Source organism: Phyllobates terribilis, unplaced genomic scaffold (genome assembly GCF_046119375.1).
Source record: "Phyllobates terribilis strain yellow unplaced genomic scaffold, ASM4611937v1 Scaffold_1__5_contigs__length_1240528914, whole genome shotgun sequence".
NCBI classification, from domain to species: Eukaryota; Metazoa; Chordata; class Amphibia; order Anura; family Dendrobatidae; genus Phyllobates; species Phyllobates terribilis.
The window spans coordinates 1,100,327,852-1,100,353,422 of NW_027362761.1; the positions used below are offsets into that span (position 1 = coordinate 1,100,327,852).

Consider the following 25,571-nt stretch of genomic DNA (forward strand, 5'->3'; position numbering starts at 1 on the left):
GTAACTGAGGCAATGACCCATGTACTGTAAGTCCAACATAAGCAGCTTTTATTCAGCAGAAAAGTCCTCCGGTTCGCAGCCAGGTTAACACAAGTCCATAACAATGATTGCCGGGGGAAACGGCCACGCCGGGCCGCTCAGAGCCTGACGGGTGCAGAGCCTTCCCAGGAGTGGGTTCAGCTACTCACAGGTCCGCCGAGCTTTCCTGCTATGCTCCTAGCAGGTCCCAACACTGAACAACACTAATCCTTAATGCAGGGTTTTTAAAGAACCTGTGGCAAGAGCCACTGGAAAACCCAGGTTGGAGGGAGGAGGCCGCCCCACTGACTTCCTGTAGCCTCCTCTAAGAAATGAAAGCCCTGTCGGGTTTTACTTAATCTGCCTTAGCCAGATAGCCTGACGAGGTCAATGCTCACCTTCATTCCTGCATTGCAGCCGCAGCTGTGTCTGTGACTGCAATGCACTCCAATGGGTTTAATAGGTCTCTGTACTCATTCTGGGGGATATATACTGGCCCTCGTATACGATCCCTGTCACTTCTTCACATATCCCCCCCTCTGTTCAAACTTGTGGGGTTGAACATTTGTTACCATACAGGGTGCCCGGGACACGGCATCCGCATTTGCCTGCCACTTCCCAGGGCGATGTTCTATAGAGAAACTGAAATTTTGCAGTGACAGAAACCACCTGGTGACTCGCGCATTCCTCTCCTTGGCGTTCCTCATCCATACCAAGGGTGAGTGGTCCATCACCAAGCGGAACTGACGCCCGAGTAAATAATAATGTAGCGATTCCAAGGCCCACTTAATAGCCAAACACTCCTTCTCTACCACGCTATATTTTTTTTCTGCCGGGATAAGTTTTCTACTCAATTAGGTGACCGCGTGCTCTTCACCATTCACTTTTTGTGACAATACCGCCCCTAGGCCTACCTCCGAGGCATCTGTCTGTACAATGAAGATTTCCTTGAAGTTGGGGCTGATGAGGACCGGCTGTCCACACAGGGCCAATTTCATGGACTGAAAGGCTTCTTCTGCCTGAGGGTTCCACCGAACTATTACTGATTTTTTTCCTTTCAAGAGATCGGTCAGTAATACCCAAGGATGCTAAGGAACGTCCTCACCTGCTTTGTACTTGATGGGTTAGGCCAGGTTTTTATGGCCTCAACTTTATTGATTTGGGGCTTGATAACTCCTCGGCCAATCACGTACTCCAAATATCGTGCTTCCTCTAGCCCTATCGCGCATTTTTTGGGGTTTGTTGTTAACCCCGCGGCTCTGAGAGAATCCAGCACCACTTGTACCTGGGATAGGTGCGTATGGCAGTTGGTGCTAAAGATGATAATATCATCTAGATACGCGGACGCGTACTTCTGATGAGGCTTGAGGACTATGTCCATCAGCCTCTTGAATGTAGCCGGGGCCCCATGTAACCCAAAAGGTAAGACCACATAATGATATAGACCCTCCGGAGTTATGAGGGCGGTCGTCTTTCACTTAGCCGATTCCGTGAGAGGTACCTGCCAGTAACCCTTGGTGAGATTGAGTGTGGTACAGTACTGGGTCTGCCTCAGTCTCTCAATCAGCTCATCCACACTGGGCATTGGATAAAGGTCAAATTTCGACACCATTTAATTTCCGGAAATAGTTACAGAAGCGTAACGATCTGTCTGGTTTCAGGATCAGTACGATGGGGCTAGTCCACTCACTCCGTGATTCCTCGATGACACCTAACTGGAGCATTTGTTTTACCTCAGCCATGATGGCTTGCCTCCAGGCTTCGCTTACCCTGTACGGTCTCATTCGTACCCTTACCTCAGGTTTGGTGACAATGATATGTGGGAGAACCATAGTCCTACCTGGTAGCTCTGAGAACACGTTGGTCTTCTGCTGTACCAGCGAGCGAGCCTCCCGTTGCTGCTGTTTAGTGAGAGCATCACTTATCCTGACCTCTCCCCCGGGTGCATCCCTGGCTGAAGGTAGAGAACTCTCTGACGGCATGCCCGAAGTCACGTCTGCAACTAAACACTCTCGATCTTTCCAAGGTTTTAATAGGTTTACATGATAAAGCTGCTCCGGTTTTCTCCTTCCGGGCTGATACACCCGGTAATTTACCTCCCCCACGTTTTCTTGAACCTCATATGGCCCTTGCCATTTGGCCATTAGCTTACTCTTGGCTGTGGGTACCAGTACTAACACCCGATCACCCTTGTTAAAATACCTGACCGTGGCTCTTTTATTATATGTACGTTTCTGTGCTGCCTGGACATTTAACAGATGTTCTTTCACGATGGGTATGACCGCTGCGATCCGGTCCTGCATACTAGCCACGTGTTCGATTATATTCCTTTGTGGAGTTGGCTCCTGTTCCCACGTCTCTTTGGCTGCGTCCAACAGACCCCTCGAGTGTCTGCCATACAATAACTCAAAGGGAGAGAACCCTGTGGAAGCCTCGGGTACCTCACGGACGGCGAACGTCAAATAGGGTAGCAACATGTCCCAATCGCTTCCGTCCTTAGAAACCACCTTTTTTAACATGGACTTGATGTTTTTATTGAACCGTTCTACTAGCCCGTCGGTTTGAGGGTGGTACACTGAGGTGTGCAATTGTTTTATTTTTAGCAGTTTGCACAGTTCCCTCGTCACCTTGGACATAAAAGGGGTCCCTTGATCCATCAGGATCTCCTTAGGTAGCCCAAGGTGACAGAACATGGCAAACAGCTCCTGTGCAATCAGTTTCGCCGAGGTGTGGCGTAGCGGTACAGCCTCCGGGTACCGGGTGGCATATTCGACGACCAAAAGTATACAGTATGTTGGTGGCCACGAGTGGATTTTACAATGGGCCCTACCAAGTTCTTTGCAATCCGTTCAAAAGGTACCTCTATTACTGGCAGAGGTATCAATGGGCTACGGAAACTGGCGGTGGGTGTGGTCAGTTGACATTCGGGGCTGGATTCGCAGTACCTTTGGACCTCTATGTAAATCCCAGGCCAAAAGAACCGCTGCTAGATACGTTCTTGCGTCTTTTTAACCCCTAAATGTCCACCCTGTAGGTGTGTGTGTGCCATCTTCAGAACCGCCCGATGGTACGACTGAGGTACCACTAACTGTTCCACTTTGAAAAATGAATTATTGATTATGGACTTTGTACAGTGCCGTGATGTTAATCTTATTAGGATACTGACTTTGCATCCATTAGGCACTCTTAAGGAGTAGCGTGTATTCTTTTCCGTGTTATGTTCCATGACCTCGTCCTTGATTTTATCTACCCTATAGAGCAACTCACCATTGACTACCATGCATGGAAATACAGTATCTGCACCGGGATTTGAGCTACGCCATTTACCTCTAACACCCTTTCCCAAGCCCAAGTCAGGGTGGGATCCTGCAGCTGAGCTGTTCCAAACTTGTCCCGGGACACTTCCAGCTCTGGGATCGATGGGGTCTCCTGCCAGCACCTCTAGGGGAGACCTATTGGGGTCACACTCTGTCCCTAGGCTGGACACCCCTACGGCAGGTACCCCTGACTAGGGTTCGTTGGGTACAGCGCCTGTAATAAATTTTACCGGGGGACAGTAGATTTTGTTTTTCCACAAAGTCCAGAACAGGGGCAAGTCTCTTCCCCACACAGTCCCATAGGGAAGAGTTTTTACAAAACTACCTCCACGATTGGGTACTCTCGGAGGTCCCCATGGATACACACAACCCTGACTGTCCGTCCACTGGGGTTGTCTCCTGCCACCAGCGACCCATGTACCAAAGTCACTAGGCTCCCCGAGTCTAGGAGGGCCTCAATGGGTACCCATTAACCAGTACCTGGCACAATTGGGGTTCACTGTCCGAGGGTCAGCACTCGCCGTGCTGACGGTCTGCATTGAGACCCGGCAGATATACCCGCAGTCCATGGGCTCCGTAGTCAGGGGCAGTTAGCAACCACATGTCCCGGCCCCTGACACCGCCAGCAGCTCATGGTGGGGGTACTGTTAGTTCTTATAGCCGTTTGGGAGGGAAAGGGTCTCCTGCCACTCTCACTCCGGGGTACCCCTTCAGCACGGGTACGGTGCTGGCTGTCCTCAGCAGAGGGACGCGACCCTTTTCCAGGCTCCTGGGTTGGCAGGGATCGGCGGGACAGCCACAAGGGGGCAGAGTCCCGGATAAAGCCCTGAGTGGCCGAGTAGCGCTCAATCAAGCTGACCACCTGGTCGAAGGTGCCAGGGTCCCCTTGCCCCACCCAATGTTGGATAGCGGCCGGCAGAGTCCTCACCAGCTGGTCAACCAGCACCCTCTCCACCATCTAGGCTGGAGTCAAAGACTCAGGCTTGAGCCACAAAAGGTCATAAGTCTGAGACCGGGCGGGTCGGGTCTCCACAAAGGCCCATGAAAATACACGCTGAGCCCTCATGTACGTATTGACCCCCAGTCGGGCAAGGATCTCACCTTTGAGCTTCTGGTAGTCCAGGGCGTCCTCCCGACTGAGGTCGAAGCAGGCCTTCTGGGCATCGCCGACCAAAAACAGAGCCACCCACTGGCTGGCTGGTAGGTTTTCCTGCTCTACTGTGCATTCATAGATGGTCAGGAAGGCTTCCATGTCATCCTCCGGTCCCATCTTCCTCAAAAAAATGGGGAGAAATTGACACACAAATTACATTAGAAAGTTATAGAACTGTCAAAATAATAAAAAGTACTTGCCATTTCAAGGGGATGTCCGGCCTGTGCGCTGTTAGGTTTCTCTGGTGCAGGCGGCGGGAGCAGGCGATCGTGTGACTTCAAGTCAAGAACAATGAGGATAGGGGAAAATATATGTATGTGGGTTAAGAATTGGCTCAGTGATAGGAAACAAAGGGTGGTTATTAATGGAAAACACTCAGACTGGGTCTCAGTTAACAGTGGGGAACCACAGGGGTCAGTATTGGGCCCCCTTCTTTTTAACATATTTATTAATGACCTTGGGGCATACAGAGTAATATTTCAATATTTGCAGATGACACTAAACTCTGCAGGGTAATCAATACAGAGGAGGACAATTTTATATTACAGGAGGATCTATGTAAACTAGAAGCTTGGGTTGATAAATGGCAAATGAGCTTTAATGGGGATAAATGTAAGGTAATGCACTTGGGCAGAGGAAATAAAATGTATAATTATATGCTTAATTGTAAAACACTGGGCAAAACTGTAACTGAAAAAGACCTGGGTGTATTGGTGGACGACAAGCTCACGTTTAGTAGCCAGTGTCAGGCTGCTGCTGCAAAGGCAAATAAAATAATGGAATGCATTAAAAGAGGCATAGATGCTCATGAGGAGAACATAATTTTACCTCTATACAAGTCATTAGTGCGACCACACTTAGAATACTGTGTACAGTTCTGGTCTCCGGTGTATAAGAAAGACATAGCTGAACTAGAGTGGGTGCAGAGAAGAGCGACCAAGGTTATTAGAGGACTGGGGGGTCTGCAAATATCAAGACAGGTTATTTCACTTGGGGTTATTTACTGTGGAAAAATGAAGGCTTAGGCTATGTGCCCACGTTGCGGAAATGAAGCAGAAAATTTCTGCTTCATTTCCGCATGTCCTCTCCCGGAAAAACGCATGCGGAATTCCGCACGCGTTTATCGCGCGTTTTTCACGCGTTTTCAACATGCGGAATTGCCTTGCGTTTTTTCATGCATTGACTAAGGCATTTCCGCATGCGGCAACGCAAAATTAATGAACATGCTGCGGATTTTTGAACGCAGCATAAACGCTGCGGAAAAATCCGCAGCATGGGCATAGAACTTGCGGATTCTCATTGGGGACCATGGGGTGCGGATTAACAAGCGTTTTACAAGCGTTTACGCTGCGGAAAATACGCATCAAAAACGTTTGTAATCCGCAACGTGGGCACGCAGCCTAAGGGGTGATCTTATTACTATGTACAAGTATATGAGGGGACAGTACAAAGACCTTTCTACTGATCTTTTTACTCTGAGGCCTGAGACGGGGACAAGGGGGCATCTTCTACGTCTGGAGGAAAGAAGGTTTAATCATAATCACAGACGGGGATTCTTTACTGTAAGAGCAGTGAGACTATGGAGCTCTCTGCCGCATGATGCTGTAATGAGTGATTCACTGTTAAAATTTAAGAAGGGCATGGATGCCTTTCTTGAAAAGTATAATATTACAGGTTATAAATACTAGATTCCTTGATAGGGCGTTGATCCAGGGAACTAGTCTGATTGTCGTATGGAGTCGGGAAGGAATTTTTTTCCCCAATGTGGAGCTTAGTGTTTGCCACATGAGTTTTTTTTGCCTTCCTCTGGATCAACAAGTTAGGCTATGGGTTGAACTAGATGGACTTAGTCTTCCTTCAACCTTAAAAACTATGTTACTATGTAAGTATGTGATTTGCATACTTCCGGCCACATTCCAAGTAGACATGTCCAGCTTTGTTCTATACGCTTGCATTGAGTGAGGCTATGCACGTCTAATCCTCACAGCCCCCAGTGCGAGTGGTGTGCGGGTTCACAAGTCTGCAGTCTCATAGAAAGATTTCAGACTTGAAGCCTAAGGGTGCACAACTCGTTTAATGTTTTTAATAAATGGTAGGTATTTCCTGACATGTCATGCCTATTGGTGGGGGATTTACAGTGAAATTTAAATGGTTAAATAACTAGCTCTCATCTCTATTGTTAGAGGCAGGTTCTGCCTATACAACACAGATGACATATGCCCTCTGTAAAGTGGGCTCACCTCCTTATCGCTCTCCATACACCTGCACCAACTCCATGAAGTAACAGTACATCATGTAGCAGGAATGGGCTAAAGGGTTTATTGCATCTGGAACAATAATGGCATATCGATAGGATAAAATGTCCAATAGTTGCGGGTAACAGAGAATCAGGGTCTGTCACTCACTCTCAGCAACTCTCGGAGCTCCTTACATATAGAACAGAACTTGTGCTGCAACTTCTCTATTCCTGAGTCTGACAGCCCCATTCTTAAGATCCAGCTGTAAAACCAAAAACTATCAGTCATTTTTGGAATATTCCAGTGATATGTCATAAATAACCAAGATGGGAACACACCTTTTACTCAATACTAGAATTACATATTAGGTGGAGTTATACTTTAAATTGAATATCCTTCTACGTTACACATAATCTTTCCTCAGTCGTATAATCATCTGAGTTGGTTTTTGTTAGCTATCACTTATTTTCCATTGTAGATTCTGTTTGTCTTGGACTATAGCCTCCAATTCTGTCTCCAAAATGTAAATACATACAGAAATAAGTGAAAAATACAGAATCCGGCTGGAGATGATTACATTGCCTCTCTTGGAAATAGCATTACTCATGCAAACACACTATGGATGCATGAAAAACAAAATCCATTTCCCATCTATTGCATCTCTCATGTCTTCATGAATGAAAAATGATATGCTGCTGCAGGTCTCCTAGGTACATTACACATCAAGTCATAACTGATAATATATATTTTATAGCAATAGACCCGGCTGGTGCAAACATTTACATGTTACTTAGATCTATGACACAACTAGAATATGATCTCTTTTATATTGTATTTGCTCCCTCTGAATTTTATTCAGGCCTATTCTACATCATTGCACTATTTACTTTTCGGTAAAAAAAAATCATGGGTTTGAATAGAAACAATCAAATATTTTGCTATAGGCAGTGAGTCTTTTAATACATCATTACAGTTTCTATTTCTTCACTGTACCTGAAGAAAAGGTCACCTCTATTCTAACCAGGTAATCAGTACAAAGAGCTGCGGAAAAGAGATATAGCAGAGCTTAGTTTGTCATTTGGCCCGACCCATGAATCACAATGTGGTTCTCTATAGCGACTTATCTTACATCAGTAATTAATAATGTATTTTTCTTTATAGGGCACAGAAATATCTGGATAAAAACGTTGGAAGATGCATTAAGAAAAAAGGCGGAGAGGAATCCCGTGCTCTGCACTGGAGATAAAAGTGGATACCTTGAATTAAGGGGATATAAAAACAGAATTTTTACGGTTGCAAGTGGAAGCAAATTATGGCTCAGCAAAAGCAAACAGGTATATGTCAGAGTAATGCATTTTATTTTCAAGCTGATAATGTCTAAAACTTAAAGGAGTTGTGCCACGAACAAAAGTATATTTTAATCAACAGATGTTGGAATAAAAATAAACTCCACAATTGGATATGTTTTAAAAAAATGTTCCTGTGCTGAGATAATCTTATAAATGTGCCCCTTGCTATGGTTGTTTCTCACTGTACAGGACATGGTCTGATCATACCACAGCTCCTGGGCAGGGTAGGAAGCAAAAGAGAGAATACAGATAGGACAGTCGTTTCTTTCTTTGAAGTTAAATATTGTTTAAAAATAGGCAGTGAAATGTTTTACTCACAAAAAGAATCAGCTGCGATCCTATACTGTAATGTCTGTATACTCTTTTGCTTCCTCCCCTGGCCAGTAGATGTGATATATCTGACCATGTTCCTGCACAGTCGGACACAGCTATTAGACAGGACATAGCAGGGGCGCATTAATAAGATTATCTCAGCACAGGAGCATTTTTTTAAACATCCAATTGTGGAGTTTATTTTTATTCCAACATCTGTTGATTAAAATATACTTTTGTTTTTTGGCACAATCCCTTTACCCCCTAAAGCTGTTTGCACCTTAATGACCAGACCAATTTTTACAATTCTGACCCCTGTCAATTTATGTGGTATTAATTCTGGAATGCTTCAATGAATCCTCCCGATTCTGAGACTGTTTTTTGTGACATATTGTACTTCATGATAGTGGTAACATTTCTTCGATATCACTTGCGTTTATTTGTGAAAACAATGGAAATTTGGCAAACATTTTTAAAATTTTGCAATTTTCAAACTTTGAATTCTTATGCCCTTAAATCAGAGAGATATGTCACACAAAATAGTTAATAAATAACATTTCCCATATGTCTACTTTACATCAGGACAATTTTTGAAAGAACATTTTTTTTGTTAGGAAGTTATAAGGGTTAAAAGTTGATCATTGATTTCTCATTTTTCCAACATTTACAAAACCATTCTTTTAGGGACCACATCACATTTGAAGTGATTTTCAGGTTCTATATGACAGAAAATACCCAAAAGTGAAATCATTCTAAAAACTGCACCCCTCAAGGTGCTCAAAACTACATTCAAGAAGTTTATTAACCCTTCAGGTACTTCACAGGAATATTTGTAATATGGAAGAAAGCAACATTTAACAAGAGCCCTTGATGTGCCTAATCAGTGGAAACTCCCCACAAATGACACCATTTTGGAAGCTAGACCCATCAGAGAACTTATATAGATGTGAGGTCAGCACATTAAACCACAGGTGCTTCACAGAAGTTTATAACATTGAGCCATGAAAATAAAAATTTCATTTTCTTCACCCAAAAATATTCTTTTAGCACCAATTGTTTATTTTCATAAGGGTAACAGGTAAAATGGAAAACAAAATTTGTTGTGCAATTTCTCCTGAGTATGCAGATACCCCATATGTGGGGGTAAACTACTGTTTGGGCACACGGCAGAGCTCAGAAAAGAAGGAGTGGCGGTTGGGAACACAGACATTGATGGAATGGTCTGCGGGTGTCATTTCTCGTTTGCAGAGCCCTCATGTGTCTAAACAATAGACACCGCACAAGAAACACCATTTTGGAAACTAGACCCCTCAGGGAACTTATCTAGATGTGTAGTCAGCACCTTGAACCCACAGGTGCTTCACAGCATTTTACAACATTGATCTGTGAAGATGAAAAAAACATTTTTTTCCCACAAATATGTTGTTTTAGTCACCAATTTTTTCATTTTCACAAGGAAAGCAGGAGAAAATGCACCCCAAAATTTGTTGTGCAATTTCTCCTTAGTACGCCATGTGGTTGAAAACTACTCTTCAGGCACATGGGAAAGTTCAGAAGGGAAGGAGCCCCATATTGGAGTTCATATTTTGCTGGACTGGTTTTGTTTTAGCCCCCGATTTTACAATTTCAAAGAGGAAAATGGGTTAAAATGGCACCAAAATTTGTCACACAATGTATGCTGAATATAGAAATACCCCATATGTGGCTGTGCAGTACTGCTTAGCCAAGCGGTGAAAATCCAGAGGAAATGAGCGCTATTTGCCTCCTGGTGCACAAATTTTCCTAGAACGGTTTGTGGACTCCATATACAGAGACCCTAAGAACTAGAAGAGCAGAATTCCCCTCAAGTAACCCCACTTTGGAAGTAATACCCCTTTGAGAATTTATCTACTGGGAATTTTTAACTATATGGGTGTTTTCCAGAAACAAGCAGCAGCGGATGTTGCTGAGTGAAAATTGCAAACTGCTGTTATAGTGACCAGTACATTGTAGTGACCAGTACGTTATGACCAGCTCATGATTCTGGAGACATGCACCTGTAAATTAGGCGGGCTCTCATCACAACAGAAATGCCAAACATGTGGAAACTAACTACAGTTTAGGCACACTTTTTGGATTTGGGAGCACAGAATTTGCTGAATTTCTTTTGGGAGGAAAGGGCCATTTCACTTTTCCAGAGCCTTTGTGCCACCAGTAATGTGGAAGCCCCCTATATTTCTGTTAACAAATGATGAACCTGAGTGGGGACTTGCTTTTTTGGATTGAGCCAAAGCTTTTATTGTGATTCAAAATGTTATGTAAAATGTTCCCATTTATCCTGTGCTCTATGCTGAGCACTGATATTGGGGTTTCCATTTAAATCTCTCAGTGACATAATTCAGATGAAACCCCCGAGGGATCTATTCACTATAATGAGGCAGCAGAGTTACTCTGGACTCAATCTGGCCTCTGTTCAGCGGTGTCCTTATTTTCAGAGGTGCACAAAACTGTGGCATACGGCACTTTTATGCATGCCTAGAAAACGGACACAGCCGGATCATATGTCAGACTGTATCTACCGTGCCTCCATCTGCCTCATTACAGGGAATCTTCTGCCTGGAGCTGCATCTGAATCACGTACTTCAGAAATTTACATGGAAACCTCGATTTAAGCACTCTGTGCACGATAAATGTGAGCCGAGCCTTACTGCGATCTTTGGGAGGCAGAATGAACAAATCAACAGCAGGTGAAAAATTGGTTTAATTTATTTTTTACGCTGTTCCTTATGCGTTATAAATAATTAGACGACTTTATGCTTTGGGTCGGTGCGATTACAGTGATACCAGATTTATATCGGGCTTTTATGTTTGGCTGCTGTCACACACTAAAAGACGCTTTTTTTGTTTGGAAAAACTGTTTTTTGCATCACCATATTATGAGAGCTATAATTTTTCCTTATTTCTGCTGACAGTCATGTGGGGTCTTTTTTTTGCGGGACGGATTGACGTGTTTATTGGTACCATTTTCGGGCACATGCCATTTTTTGATCGCTTTCTTTTCTGATTTTTGGAAGACTGAATAAACAAAAAACAACAATTCAGGAATTGTTTTTTTTTTTTATGCCGTTCTGCATGTGGTAAAATTGATAAGGCAGCTTTATTCTTCTGGCCAGTATGATTACAGCGATACCACATTTATATTGTTTTTTTATGTTTTGGTGCTTTTACACAATAAAAACTATTTTGTAGAAAAAATAATTATTTTTGCCTGGCTTTATTCCAAGAGCTATAACTTTTTTATACTTTGGCTGATGGAGCTATATGGCAGCTTGTTTTTTGCGGAACAAGATGACATTTTCAGTTATACCATTTTTATTTACATTTGTCTTTTTGATCGCGGTTTATTACACTTTTTGTTCAGCTGTATGATGATAAAGCATAATTTTTTCCTCATTTGTTATTTTTTTTATGGTGTTCACTAAAGGGGTTAACTAGTAGGATAATTTTATAGGTTGGGTCGTTTGAGATGCGGTGATACCAAACATGTGTACTTCTATTGGGTATTTTTTTTTCATAATAATATTTATTTATGAGTACAAGATATATATATATATATATATTTTATTATTTTCAGATTTTTTAAAAGATAATTTTAATTTTTTTTTAACTTTTTTGTACTTTTTTACTTAGTCCCACTATGGGACTTTCACTTTGAGTAATATTCTCTCTTCTTTATTATAATGTAGACATAGCACAAAAATTCCTCTGCGCATTTTCCAATTAATCCACAGCAAAATCCATGGCTGATTTGAATATTTGCTCCCAATAAAATATAAACACTTTTAGGCTATTTTCACACATGTTGGGTTTTTTCAGCATCAAAAATCTGCAGCAAAACCCAACTCTGGCAGGAAATCAGCTACGTCAAAAATGCTGGTTTTGCTGCACTTTTTGTGCGTTTTTTTCAGCATTTTTTGTGCGTTTTTTCAGTGTTGCTTTCACTGTCCTTTTGTCTCTTTATGCATGTACATACAGTTCAGTGAAAAAAAAAATCTCATTCTGGTTTTGGCATAGTGGGGGAGGTGAATTGTCAGGAATAGACACTGGCAATGCATTGAGTTTGTATCACACTATTTACTTTCACACTATGGGGTCTGCCATTCAGTTGCACAGGCATTGTTCAACTTCACACCTCAGTAGGCAACAGGTATTGTTCAATCTTACAAGTAGCTCAGCCAATGTTTACAATTACACATCACTAATTTAATTAAATTTTCCTAATACAAACAACCATCTAAGTGAACAAGACACGATGGTAAAATCACAAAAATAAATTACTTCCAATGGTTGAAAAATGCTGAAAAAACGCTGAGAGAAGTGACATGCTCTATTTTCCAAAAACCCAACCAAGGCACAAAAATTCCCATACAACAAAAATAACAAGATGTGTGAACAGAGAATTCTGGTTTCTCATAGACTTTGATGGTACTGCAAAACGCAGCTGAAAATTTGCATAAAAATCTACAGCAAAAAATTCTGAAAAACGCAACATGTGCGAACATAGCCTTACTCATCTCCCATGCTGGCGCTTTTCCAGCAGTGACGGTACTCTCGTTCCCTGGGCTCACGTAAGGTTGTCATGTACCCCAAAACCTGTGCCCAATCAGCGCTGGCGTCACTGTCACCGCCTTCGAACGTATAAGTAAACAAGAGGAAGAGGGGGCTGCTGCTGGCCTCTCACATCCTTACTAATACGTCCAAAAGAGGGGATAGTGACAGAAGGGACAATTGACCTACCAGTTTTCTATGTGTCCCCCAGTGGCCAACTGGCTTTGTCTTCTGATGGGATGGGAAGGAGAGACATCAGGAAACCAATGCAAGTGGCCGCTAATTAGCTGCAGAGAACATGATTTGTCTGAGGCAGAAAAAGAATGATATCACTGCTCCCAATTTTACAGGCCATGTCCCTTTCTACACTCATTTACACCCACTGAATTTGCTTTTTTTTGCGTTTTTGCCCTATTTCCACCCCCTAAATACTTGTCTTAGTGTACTGGTTTCTCAGAGGTTACTGCTGAACCTGTGATATTTGCCAGATTTTCCAGGAGTCCCAGATGTCTCCCCTTTTTCTGGGAGTCACTTGGACATTACAGATTTGGCTTGTTTATTATGAATCATGAAAACAAGTACATGGACTCGTCAGTGATATCTGTGGACACAAGCAATTTGCTAAGACGTGTGAAATAAACCTGTTCTGTAATATAAGCCATTCTGCACTAATATGTTAATATTTAGACAAAACATACTCTGCCCAGAATTGTCTCCTTGAATTCATAATAAAACATTGTAGAGATGCTCTGGTAACATCTCCTGGTCCACTGACGCAGCGTCTAAGAACCCAATAATTCAGATTCTAAGATGCAGCATAAGGTTCTGTATAATGACCAGCAGAGGGCAATGTTGTCCTAAAAACTGGAAGCTAGCTGCATTGCAATAACCCTGAAAATTCACAAAGGGATGAGCTAATACTCTTCTTATATTGGCACTCACATCCATGCTAGAACTACTCCCATTGTGATTTATAGAGCTTTATTATGACTGCAGTGCTAAAACTTACCTAGTGTTAAAATAAGAACACATCACACTGAATTCTATTAACTCCAGTTCAGAAAAAAAGTGACTCCCTATAGTGTTTTGTTTTGTTTTTTTCCTCCAAGATTTTCTCAAACGGTTCTTATGAAATGTAAATCACTGTTACATTTGCACCTATGTGTTGTTAACAAAAGCTTCCTGGTCATAAATACAAGAATGAAAAATGAGTTGATTGTAATGTGTTCAGAAAAAATATCTGACAAATTTCAGAAGTAAACATACCTAATTATCAAAAAACCATACCTGGCAATAATATTTTATCAACAATTATATGTACTGTAAAGCCACTCTAAAAAGACAAGTGTTGCAATTATTCTAAAAGTTGTATTGCACAAAAACAATTATCATCATTATTATGTTCATCATCTATATTCTCAACATGAAATGGAATAACAGTTTCTACGTTTTACATGTTTGTGGCGCATTCACAAGTGTAACATTGGATTATACAAAGTCTGCATTTACCAAACAGGCACACTAGGCATTTGCCTAGGGCAAAGTTGTTTTTTCGGAGGCGTAGCAAGAAGAGATTATGTGTATTAAATGTTTTACATTACGTAATAATTACCTATTTTTCACTCTGAGTTACACTCATACATTGTTTTTATTGGCAAGTTTGGTTGTAAATAAGATCATTCCTTCTGATATCTCAGGAACGCAGCAACAGATAGAAGATACAAAAATGTTGATAGATTTAGCTTTTATAAACCTGCATGCCCATGTATGCTATTTTTGAGGGGGGAGGGAGTGACATGGGCACACAGGTCTATAAAAGCAAAATATATCAGCACCTTTATTTCTTATATCTATTGCTGCATCCCCTAAAAGTCAGTGTTTAACTTCATATGCAAATTAGCTGTTAAGTGCTCTGGTTGTAACAGAGCACTTTCCAAGCCTCTGCATCCTCAAAGTGATTGCCTGCCTAGCACCAAACTTTTTAGATTTTTTTGATAACTCACTGTTTCATTTCTTTGCTTGGCACCTGGAGTGAGCAGTCAATCAAAATAAAGATGTTGGTGCTAGGAGACAACCACAGGAAGCAGATCCCAGAGCACTTAACGCCTTATATGCATATTAATTAAAACACTGATTTATCAGAAAGTCAGTAACATAGAAAAGATATAAAGGTGTCCATGGATTTAGCTTTCAAAAAACTTGTATTCCCATATAAGCAGTTTGAGGGGGAGGGGGTTAATCTTACTGAGAGATTCCCATTATTATTGATGTAGCATGGCTGAAAGACTATTGGGCTAAAGTCACATTTAACATTTGCACTTCCATTTATCTGTCTGCACTGTTAAGAGGAATTCACGTGCAAAATGTAGATGTTGAATTACTGATGCAAACTGAAGTGTAGGGTCCACATCATTATTATGTGGTCTGTCTAGCTTACATTTTTTGTCAATTTTTAGAATGAAAGAAAAAGTTCTCAAACCTCTTCTCTTTGCCTCAATTATTCAATGAATTTATTTTTCACATGAATTCCATTTGTCTGTTTTGCTAAATAGAACAGACAAATCTAATGTGCAAATTTAGTCTTATACAGTCGGTACAGAAAGTATTCAGACCCCTTTAAAATTTTCACTCTTTGTTTCATTGCAGCCATTTGGTAAATTCTAAAAAATTCATTTTTTTTCACATTAAAGTACACTCTCCACCCCATCTTGACTGAAAAAAAACAGAAATGTAGGAATTTTTACAAATTTTTAAAAAAAGAAAAACTGAAATATCACATGGTCATAAGTATGCAGACCCTTTGCTCAAACAACCATATTTAAATCACATGCTGTCCCTTTCCTTGTGATCCTCCTTGAGATGATTCTACTCCTTCATTGGAGTCTAGCTGTGTTTAATTAAACTGATAGGACTTGATTTGGAAAGGCACACACTTGTCTATCTATATAAGACCTCACAGCTCACAGTGCATGTCAGACCAAATGAGAACCATGAGCTCAAAGCAACTGCCCAAGGAGCTCAGAGACAGAATTGTGGCAAGGCACAGATCTGGCCAAGGTTACAAAAAATTTCTGCATTACTCAAGGTTCCTAAGAGCACAGTGGCCTCCATAATCCTTAAATGGAAGAAGTTTGGGACCACCAGAAGTCTTCCAAGAACTGGCCATCCAGCCAAACTGAGCAATCGTGGGAGAAGAGCCTTGGTGACAGGGATAAAGATAAACCCCAAGATCACTGTGGCTGAGCTCCAGAGATGCAGTAGGGAGATGGGAGAAAGTTCCACAAAGTCAACTATCACTGCAGCCCTCCACCAGTCGAGCCTTTATGACAGAGTGGCCAAACGGAAGCCTCTCCTCAGTGCAAGACATATGAAAGCCCACATAGAGTTTGCTCAAAAACACAGGAAGGACTCCCAGACAATGAGAAATAGGATTCTCTGGTCTGATGAGACGAAGATAGAACGTTTTGGTGATAATTCTAAGCGGTATGTGTGGAGAAAACCATGCACTGCTCATCACCTGCCAAATACAATCCCAACAGTGAAACATGGTGGTGGCAGCATCATACTTTGGGGGTGTTTTTCAGCTGCAGGGACAGGACGACTGGTTGCAATTGAAGGAAACATGAATGCGGAGAAGGACAGATATATCCTAGATGAAAACCTCTTCCAGGGTGCTCTGGACCTCATACTTGGCACAAGGTTCACCTTCCAACAAGACAATTGCCCTAAGCACACAGCTAAAATAACAAAGGAGTGGCTTCAGAACTACTCTGTGACCATTCTAAACTGGCCCAGCCAGAGCCCTGAACTAAACCCAATTGAGCATCTCTGGAGAGACCTGAAAATGGCTGTCCACCAACGTTCACCATCCAACCTGATGGAACTGGAGAGGATCTGCAAGGAAGAATGGCAGAGGATCCCCAAATCTAGGTGTGAAAAACTTGTTGCATCATTCCCAAGAAGACTCATGGCTGTACTAGTTCAAAAGGGTGCTTCTACTCAATACTGAGCAAAGGGTCTGAATACTTATGACCATGTGATATTTAAGTTTTTCTTTTTTAATAAATTTGTAAAAATTTCTACATTTCTGTTCTTTTCAGGATGGGGTGCAGAGTGTACTTTAATGAGAAAAAATGAACTTTTTAGAATTTACCAAATGGCTGCAATGAAGCAAAGAGTGAAAAATTGAAAGGGGTCTGAATACTTTCCGTACCCACTGTATATATGAAGGTTGGGAGGCTATTTTAGATTTTTTAGAGCCAATGAACATGCTGGGATTGCCAGCCAGTCACTGTAATGCCATGTTGGTTGTGGGCATTACAGTGATTGGTTGGCCGCACAGCATCACCTCGAGTATTTAAAACCGGGCACAGCCATCTTGGACACAGTCGCTCTGGATCAGACAGTGTAGTGAGAGTGCTGCTGAGCTAGCAAGGGATTTATACTGTAAAATAGGTAGTGTAGGGTCTCTAAAGCCTGCAAAATCAAACAAACAGTCCTTCTGAGGACTAATATCCATCCCAGATATCAGACAGGCAGGCAGGCTGTATAGGAGACGCAGTGGTTATACCAACAAACACTGCATTACAGTCCTGTGTGCTGCTGCTGCTCAAATTGCTAGACTTAGCCCCAGGTCTCAGGGGCCAGGAAAAATCATTTTTTTTCATCTAAATCCTCTTTTTTTTTCCCCCCTCAGTCAGACTGTACAAATACCAGTCTTATTAATCTTTTGGTATTTCCCCCCCCCCCCCCCCGAAAAAAAAATTAATATTTTTTTTTCATCAGTCAGACTGTACAAATACCCGTCTTATTAACCTTTTGGTATCCCCCCCCCCAAAAAAAAAAAAAATTAGTGTGTCTGTGAGTGTTCAGACACAAATGTATCTGTTTAAAAGAGTCTGGTTTCGGCCAGATAACTAGAACTGTGGTTTGGCAGTAGAGATGAGCGTTGTTCTACTCGAACTGTTCGCCAATCTCAAATTCGAGCTGTTTTGGGCGGTGTTCGAGCCGGTCGGCGAACACGAACAATTTGATAAAAATTCGGCTGTTCGAGGTTATGTTCGATAACTGTTCGTGCACCAAAATCATAACTGGATTTTTTCTCAGTAATGATGAAAATTAATGTTAATACGCAGTTTGAGTGTACAGCGGGGCGGGGGGAGGGGCAGGGGATGGATCTCTGCAGGAACAATGAAGATCTCCATTTTTTTTTCTCTTTCCCGCATTTGCAGTGGGGAGGTGCAATCTGTCAGCCTATCAGCAGCGCACACACGGAGCGAAGTGCTTTTTTTCACACAAGCAAGGGCATGTGTGATTGGCAGTGTATGTCACATGTCCTTGCCCTATAAGACCAAGCCATTTTCCCCGTCGCCACCATTTTCTCACTGCTGCAGCTGCGTGTTAGACGGCACCGCTGTTGCTGTGTGCGATATACCTTGTTAATTTCAAGCCAATTTTCGCACAAATATACAGATAGCTTGGGAGTAGGGAATAGTTGTGATTGCAGTCCTTTTAAGGACTAGGTTACAGCATTTCCTACGACTTTTATCAGGCAGGTCTGTGCTCTTAAATAGATAGATTGTGGGAGTAAAGACTAATTGTAATTGGAGTCCTTTTCAGGACTAGGTTACATCAGTTCCTATCAGTTTTTGCCAGGCAGGTCTGTGCCAGTGCTGTGCAAGTTTTTTTCACAGCATTTGGCTGAATCTAGCAAAGCTAATCCTTTTTGGCCTATTGCAGAGTGTGTTAGTCAGTGGAGTAGCCTATCTGTGTTGCAAGATATACCACCTGTGTATAGAATACCAATTTTTTTACTGCACCTAGTGAAGTAAAATCTTTTGGGCATAGCATCATTCTATTAGTCCATCTATACTGACCTCCATCAGGTTGCAAACTGAATATAATTTTTTTCTGCATCTAGCTCTGAAAAAATATTTGGGCTTCTAGCGGTGTGTGGGACTTGGTCTATTAGTCCATCTATACTGACCTCCATCAGGTTGCAAATTAAAAATAATTTTTTTCTGCATCTAGCTCTGAAAAAATATTTGGGCTTCTAGCAGTGTGTGGGACTTGGTCTATTAGTCCATCTATACTGACCTCCATCAGGTTGCAAATTAAAAATAATTTTTTTCTGCATTTATCTCTGAAAAAATATTTGGGCTTCTAGCAGCGTGTGGGACTTGTTCTATTAGTCCATCTATACTGACCTCCATCAGGTTGCAAATTAAAAACAATTTTTTTCTGCATCTAGCTCTGAAAAAATATTTGGGCTTCTAGCAGTGTGTGGGACTTGGTCTATTAGTCCATCTATACTGACCTCCATCAGGTTGCAAATTAAAAATAATTTTTTTCTGCATCTAGCTCTGAAAAAATATTTGGGCTTCTAGCAGTGTGTGGGACTTGGTCTATTAGTCCATCTATACTGACCTCCATCAGGTTGCAAATTGAATAAAAAAAATTTCTGCATCTAGCTCTGAAAAAATATTTGGGCTTCTAGCGGTGTGTGGGACTTGGTCTATTAGTCCATCTATACTGACCTCCATCAGGTTGCAAATTAAAAATAATTTTTTTCTGCATCTAGCTCTGAAAAAATATTTGGGCTTCTAGCAGTGTGTGGGACTTGGTCTATTAGTCCATCTATACTGACCTCCATCAGGTTGCAAATTGAATAAAAAAATTTTCTGCATCTAGCTCTGAAAAAATATTTGGGCTTCTAGCGGTGTGTGGGACTTGGTCTATTAGTCCATCTATACTGACCTCCATCAGGTTGCAAATTAAAAATAATTTTTTTCTGCATCTAACCCAGCCAATAGTTTTGGCCTAATACCACAGTTTGGCCACTCAGCTCTGCTCGGTTACCATCCATTGTTTTTTTGTGCAAACAACTCCAGAGTTGTGAATTAGTTAACCACCAAAATGAGTGGAAAAAGGCCTGCTGCTGGTGGAAAGGGGAATAGGCGTGTTGGGAAGGGGAAAAAAGGTTGTGTCCGTGGGGTAGGTGCAGAAGAAAGACCATCTTCCAGCCAAACTAAAATGTCTACTTCTTTTAGCGGACAATGTGATAAGATCCCTTTCTTACGGCCACGCCAATCGCTACAAATTCCAGATGAGGCACAAAAACAGCAGGTGCTTCAACGGATATCAAGTGCTCCTTTAAGTGGGCTCTCCTCCACATCAACTTCAACATCACAAATACTCCAGTCCTCAAAGGTGTCACCCAAATCGCACTTGCTTCCTCACAGCTCCCAAATCTCCAGCTGCCGGTCTGAGTATGAGGTAGAACAGATGGTTGAGTCTGCAGAGCTGTTTACTCATACTATAGCCTGGGAATCAGAGGTCAACTCCAGCGCTTCTGTGAATCCAGACGAGGAAATGATCTGCACTGATGCCCAGAATCTTTATGAGTCGGATCCAGGACCAGACGCAGAAGGTTCTGACCATAATGTAGACCCTCATTCCCAAACTGTAACTCCTGTTGGTGGAGACAATGAGGAAGACGATGATAAGACTCAAATACCTGATTGGAGCGACAACTTTAGTTTTTTGTCAGGGCAGGAACAGGTTGGCTCTGAGGACGACGGGTGTGATAACGCACAGGGAGATGATGATGAGGTCGGAGATCCCACTTACTGTCAACCCACAGTCAGCCAAGAGATGAGGTCAGCAGAGGAGGTGGAGGAAGATGCTAGTGACGACGAGGTCAGGTTGCGCCTTCCTGGACAGAGACGTAGTACTGGAAGCACGTCAACAACTGCATCCTCAAACACAACTCTGCCTCTCACCACAAGTCGTGGTGGCTCTTCAGGTCGCATGGGTGCTAAGCCTTGCATAGCCTGGGCATTTTTTCAGATCGATAAAGATGACCCAACTCGTGTTATCTGTAACATTTGTCAGCAAAAGCTAAGTAGAGGCCAAAAAATACATAGTTTGAGTACTTCATGCATGAACCGGCACATGGACATGAAGCATAAGTTGCAGTGGGAAGCTCAGTGTGCTACAATGCGGTCTAGCCGGCCGGGCCAACCACCGTCTGCCATATCTTGTGCATCCGCGGCCTCTTCATCCTCTGTGACTGGGGGGACAGCAGTCACACCTGTTTTGGGGCGCAGACCTGCCACCTCTTTACCCGCAACAGCCAGCGTGATTGGCAGGTCATCATTTTCTTTGGAGGTGGTAACACCAGCTGGTCTTGAGCGCTGTCCGACATCGATAGCACCACCTTTGGATCAAGGCAACCTAACATGTCCGCCTGCATCTTCCTCACAGACCGGCAGTTTGCCGGGGACACCCTTATCAACCCCGTCTAAGCACAATAGCCAGCCCTCGGTCCCTCAGATGTGGACAAGTAAAAGACCATTTCCTCCTAGCCATGAGAAAGCTAAGAGGTTGAATTTCACCATCTGCAAGCTCTTGGCTACAGAAATGCTGCCTTTCCGCCTGGTGGACACAGAGGATTTTCGAGACCTTATGTCCGTCGCAGTGCCCCAGTACCAGATGCCCAGTCGGCACTACTTCTCAAAGAAAGGTGTGCCTGCGCTCCACCAGCATGTCGCACACAACATCACCGCTTCTTTGAGAAACTCTGTGTGTGACAGGGTGCATTTCACCACAGACACTTGGACGAGTAGGCATGGACAGGGGCGTTACATGTCGCTGACTGGGCACTGGGTAACTATGGTGACAGCAGGACAAGGGGCTGCTGTCCAAGTCTTGCCGTCCCCACGAGTTGTGCGTCAATCCTCTTTATGTCATTTTTCCTCCACTGCTTCTGCCTCCTCAACCTCCTCTCGGTCTTCCACCTGCACCCAAAGCCTGTCTGGTCATGCCACAAGCTTTCTAACTGCGCAGAAGGGATCCTGCACACCTCCTTACTATGCTGGCAGTAGGGCTCAACGTCATCAGGCGGTTTTTACATTGAAATGTCTGGGAAATGTGAGTCACACAGCTGAGGAGTTGTGGTCAGCTCTGGAGAACCAATTTCATGAATGGTTGTCTCCACTGGACCTGAAACCAGGGAAGGCCGTGTGCGACAATGCTGCAAACCTGGGTGCGGCCCTTCGCCGGGGCAATGTCACACACGTGCCTTGTATGGCTCACGTGTTGAACCTGGTTGTCCAGCAATTTTTAGCCCACTATCCCAGACTAGATGGCCTTCTGCAGAGGGCACGGTCGCTGTGTGCTCACTTCCGCCATTCGCATCCCGCAGCTCAGCGACTTACATCTCTACAGAAGTCGATGGGCCTGCCACTTCACCGGCTAAAATGCGATGTGCCTACCCGGTGGAATTCAACTCTGCACATGTTGCAGCGACTGTGGCAGCACCGACAAGCCCTGGTGCAATACGTTCTGACGTATAGCCTGGGCCAACGAGATTCAGAGGTGGGGCAAATCACGCTGGAGGAGTGGTCTCAGATCAGGGACCTATGCACCCTTCTGCACAGTTTTGAAATGGCGACGAAGATGTTTAGTGCTGACGATGCCATTATCAGCATGACTATTCCGGTGATTTACATGCTGGAGCACATGTTAAACAGAATTCGGAGTCAGGTGGTGGCACAAGAGGAGGTGGAGGAAGTAGAGGAGGAGGAGTTGTATGCGGAAGGGCTAACATCTGCAAGGTCCAGACGGTCGGCAGCACCAAGGCGGCAGGCATGTGAGGGTGGGGGAGATGGTTTAACCAGGGCGCATGGTAGCAGCCAAACTAGTGAGGAAGGTGCAGGAGCCCAGGAAGAAGTGGAGGACGAACTGATGGAAGACTCATCAGATGAGGGAGACCTTGATCACATTTCTGTTGTGCGAGGTTGGGGGGAGAGGACAGAGGAAGGAAGCATGATTGTTACCTCGCCACCAACACAACAGGGACTTGGTGCTCCTGGATGCGCAACACACATGAGTGCCTTCTTGCTGCACTACCTGCAACATGACCCTCGAATTGTGAGAATTAGAAATAATCCTGACTACTGGGTTGCCACACTGTTAGATCCCCGGTACAAAAGTAAATTTGCAGAAATTATTCCTGCCATAGAAAGGGATGCACGCATGCAGGAGTATCAGCAGAGACTGTTGCAGAATCTTACATGTGCTTTTCCACAAAATACCAGTGGTGCACGTAGTGAATCTCACAGTTCCAACTTGCCAACCGTGGGACCGTCAAGTGTTCAGCACTCAAACCGTAACAGAACCACAGTATCTGCTGGTAACATCAATTTTGCGGAATCATTTCACCACTTTTTTAGCCCATCCTTTGCAAGGCCACAGGAGACAAGAAGTCTGACACATAGTCAACGCCTAGAGACGATGGTACAGGAGTATCTCCAAGTAAACATTGAAGCCACGACTGTGTCACTGGACCCTTGCTCTTTTTGGGCTTCCAATCTGGATAAATGGCCGGAGCTAGCCACTTACGCCTTGGAGATCTTGTCATGCCCCGCAGCCAGCGTTCTGTCTGAACGTGTGTTCAGCGCTGCTGGTGGTGTGCTGACAGATAAGCGCACGCGGCTCTCCACTGATAATGTAGACAGATTCACGTTCATAAAGATGAACAAATCATGGATCCGAAACGACTTTTCTACCCCTGTGTCATCCTGGGGAGAGTAAAAGCTTGATGATTGGTTAAAATCACCCTACCAACCGTTTTAAGCTTTCAAATTACTAATCATGTTTATCTGTATCTTGACTGGAAAATAATTTGGGCTTTGTAGCAGTGTGCAGCACTGATCCTATTAGGCCATCTATAATAAGCTTCACCAGATTTAAAATTAAAAATAATTTTTAGCTGCATCTAGCCCGGAAAATAATTTTGGGGCTCCGAGATGCGCAAGACACATAAGTGCCTTCTTGCTGCACTACCTGCAGCATGACCCTCATATTGTCAGAATTCGAAGTAATCATGACTACTGGGTTGCCACACTCTTAGATCCCCCAAACTTTTCGATCAACCTTTTCATTTTAATAAAGACCAAAAAAATGGTCATTTTTGAAATTATAAGCATTAGCAGTTTGCTAGAAACTGAAATCAAACAGTTTTCAACTCAAAACTTTATTCTAGGTGATGTTACATTTTCACATAGGACCCCTTGTTCGAAAGGAGCTTCTGAACTCTCTCGTCCATTGAATTTGTCAGGTTTTGGATGGTTTCTGCTTCAATTGTTTTGCATGAGGACAGAATACCCTCCCAGAGCTGTTGCTTAGATGTGAACTGCCTCCCGCCATCATAGACACTCCTTTTAATGATGCTCCAAAGGTTCTGAATGGGGTAGAGGTCAGGGGAGCATGGGGGTCACACCATAAGTTTGTCCCCTTTTATGCCCATATCAGCCAGAGATGCAGATGTTTTATGTGCAGCATGAGATGGTGCATTATCATGCAGAAAAATGATCTTGCTGTGAAATACACGGTTCTTCTTCTTGAACCATGGCAGGAAGTGCTGTTTGAGAAAATCCACATACATTATGGAATTCATCTTTAGCGCCTTCAGGGATCCTAAAGGGGCCGACAATCTCTCTCCCCATGATTCCAGCCCAAAACATTACTCCACCTCCTCCTTGTTGGCGCTGTAGCCGTGTTTGCGTGGGGTGTCCATCAACCAGCCATCCTCCACTCCATTCATCTGGACCATCGAGCGCTGCACGGCACTCATCCGTGAACAAAACAGTTTTGAAATCAGTCTTCATGTAATGTTTGGCCCACTGGAGCCGTTTCTGCTTGTGTGAAGTGGATAGAGGAGGTCGACAGGATGGCGTATGCACAGCTGCAAACCTCTGAAGGACCCTGCATCTTGTTGTTCGGGGGACGTTGGAGGCACAAGCAGCTTCAAAAACTTGTCTGCTGCTATGACAAGGCTTTTTTGCCGCTGCTCTTTCAACCTGACGTAATTGCCTGTAGGAAAGAGTCCTCAATTTGCCCTTATCAGCACGCACACGTGTGTACTGTGAATCAGCTACATACTTCTTGATTGCCAAGACACTTCATCCTGATCATCGCACAATGTTGATTGTAGTCATGCCTTGACCTAAACACTCCACAATTTGTTGCTTCTCAGCAGCCGACACATCCTTTTTCTTTCCCATTTTGGCAGAAAATGTAGGCTGCTTAATAATGTGAGAGAGCCTTCTTAAGTAGTCTTGCCTTTCATTGGACACACCTGCCAAACTAATTAGCACAGGTGTCTGCAATTGCTTACAGTGATATAAAGAGCCCTGACACACATCACCATCAATGAGTTTAACTGACAAACAAACAAATTCTTGCCTTATCACTCCTAAACACTTTTTGCATAATAATTTGAAACACAGTGTACATGTGCTTTTCCACAAAACACCAGTGGTTCACGTAGTGAATCTTACAGTTCTAACTTGCCAACCGTGGTCTGTATGGAATTGTTCAATAAAGGGCCCAAAATTAAGATAACATAGATGGGAGAGGTCTCTATGAATAGGAATTCCTAAGTATTTGATACCCTGTGAGGGCCAGGCAAAGGGAAAGTTGGACTGGATGGAATCCTATATGGATTTAGGGAGGGAGACATCGAGGGCCTCAGACTTCGCTGCATTGATTTTAAAATTTTACCATGTAACAAAGTGATCTATTTCAGCCATAA

At 43.3% G+C, this 25,571-nt stretch overlaps 1 protein-coding gene across 4 annotated transcripts in view; it reads left to right on the forward strand.

Annotated features, from left to right (window-relative positions):
* ARAP2 (ArfGAP with RhoGAP domain, ankyrin repeat and PH domain 2) overlaps nucleotides 1-25,571 on the forward strand; it is a 593,408-nt gene that overhangs the window by 116,907 nt on the left and 450,930 nt on the right. For all 4 annotated transcript variants that reach the window (XM_073646268.1, XM_073646261.1, XM_073646254.1 and 1 more), the window contains one exon: nucleotides 7,887-8,059. In XM_073646268.1, coding sequence (XP_073502369.1) covers nucleotides 7,887-8,059 — 173 coding nt within the window. The remainder of the gene's footprint in view (nucleotides 1-7,886; nucleotides 8,060-25,571) is intronic.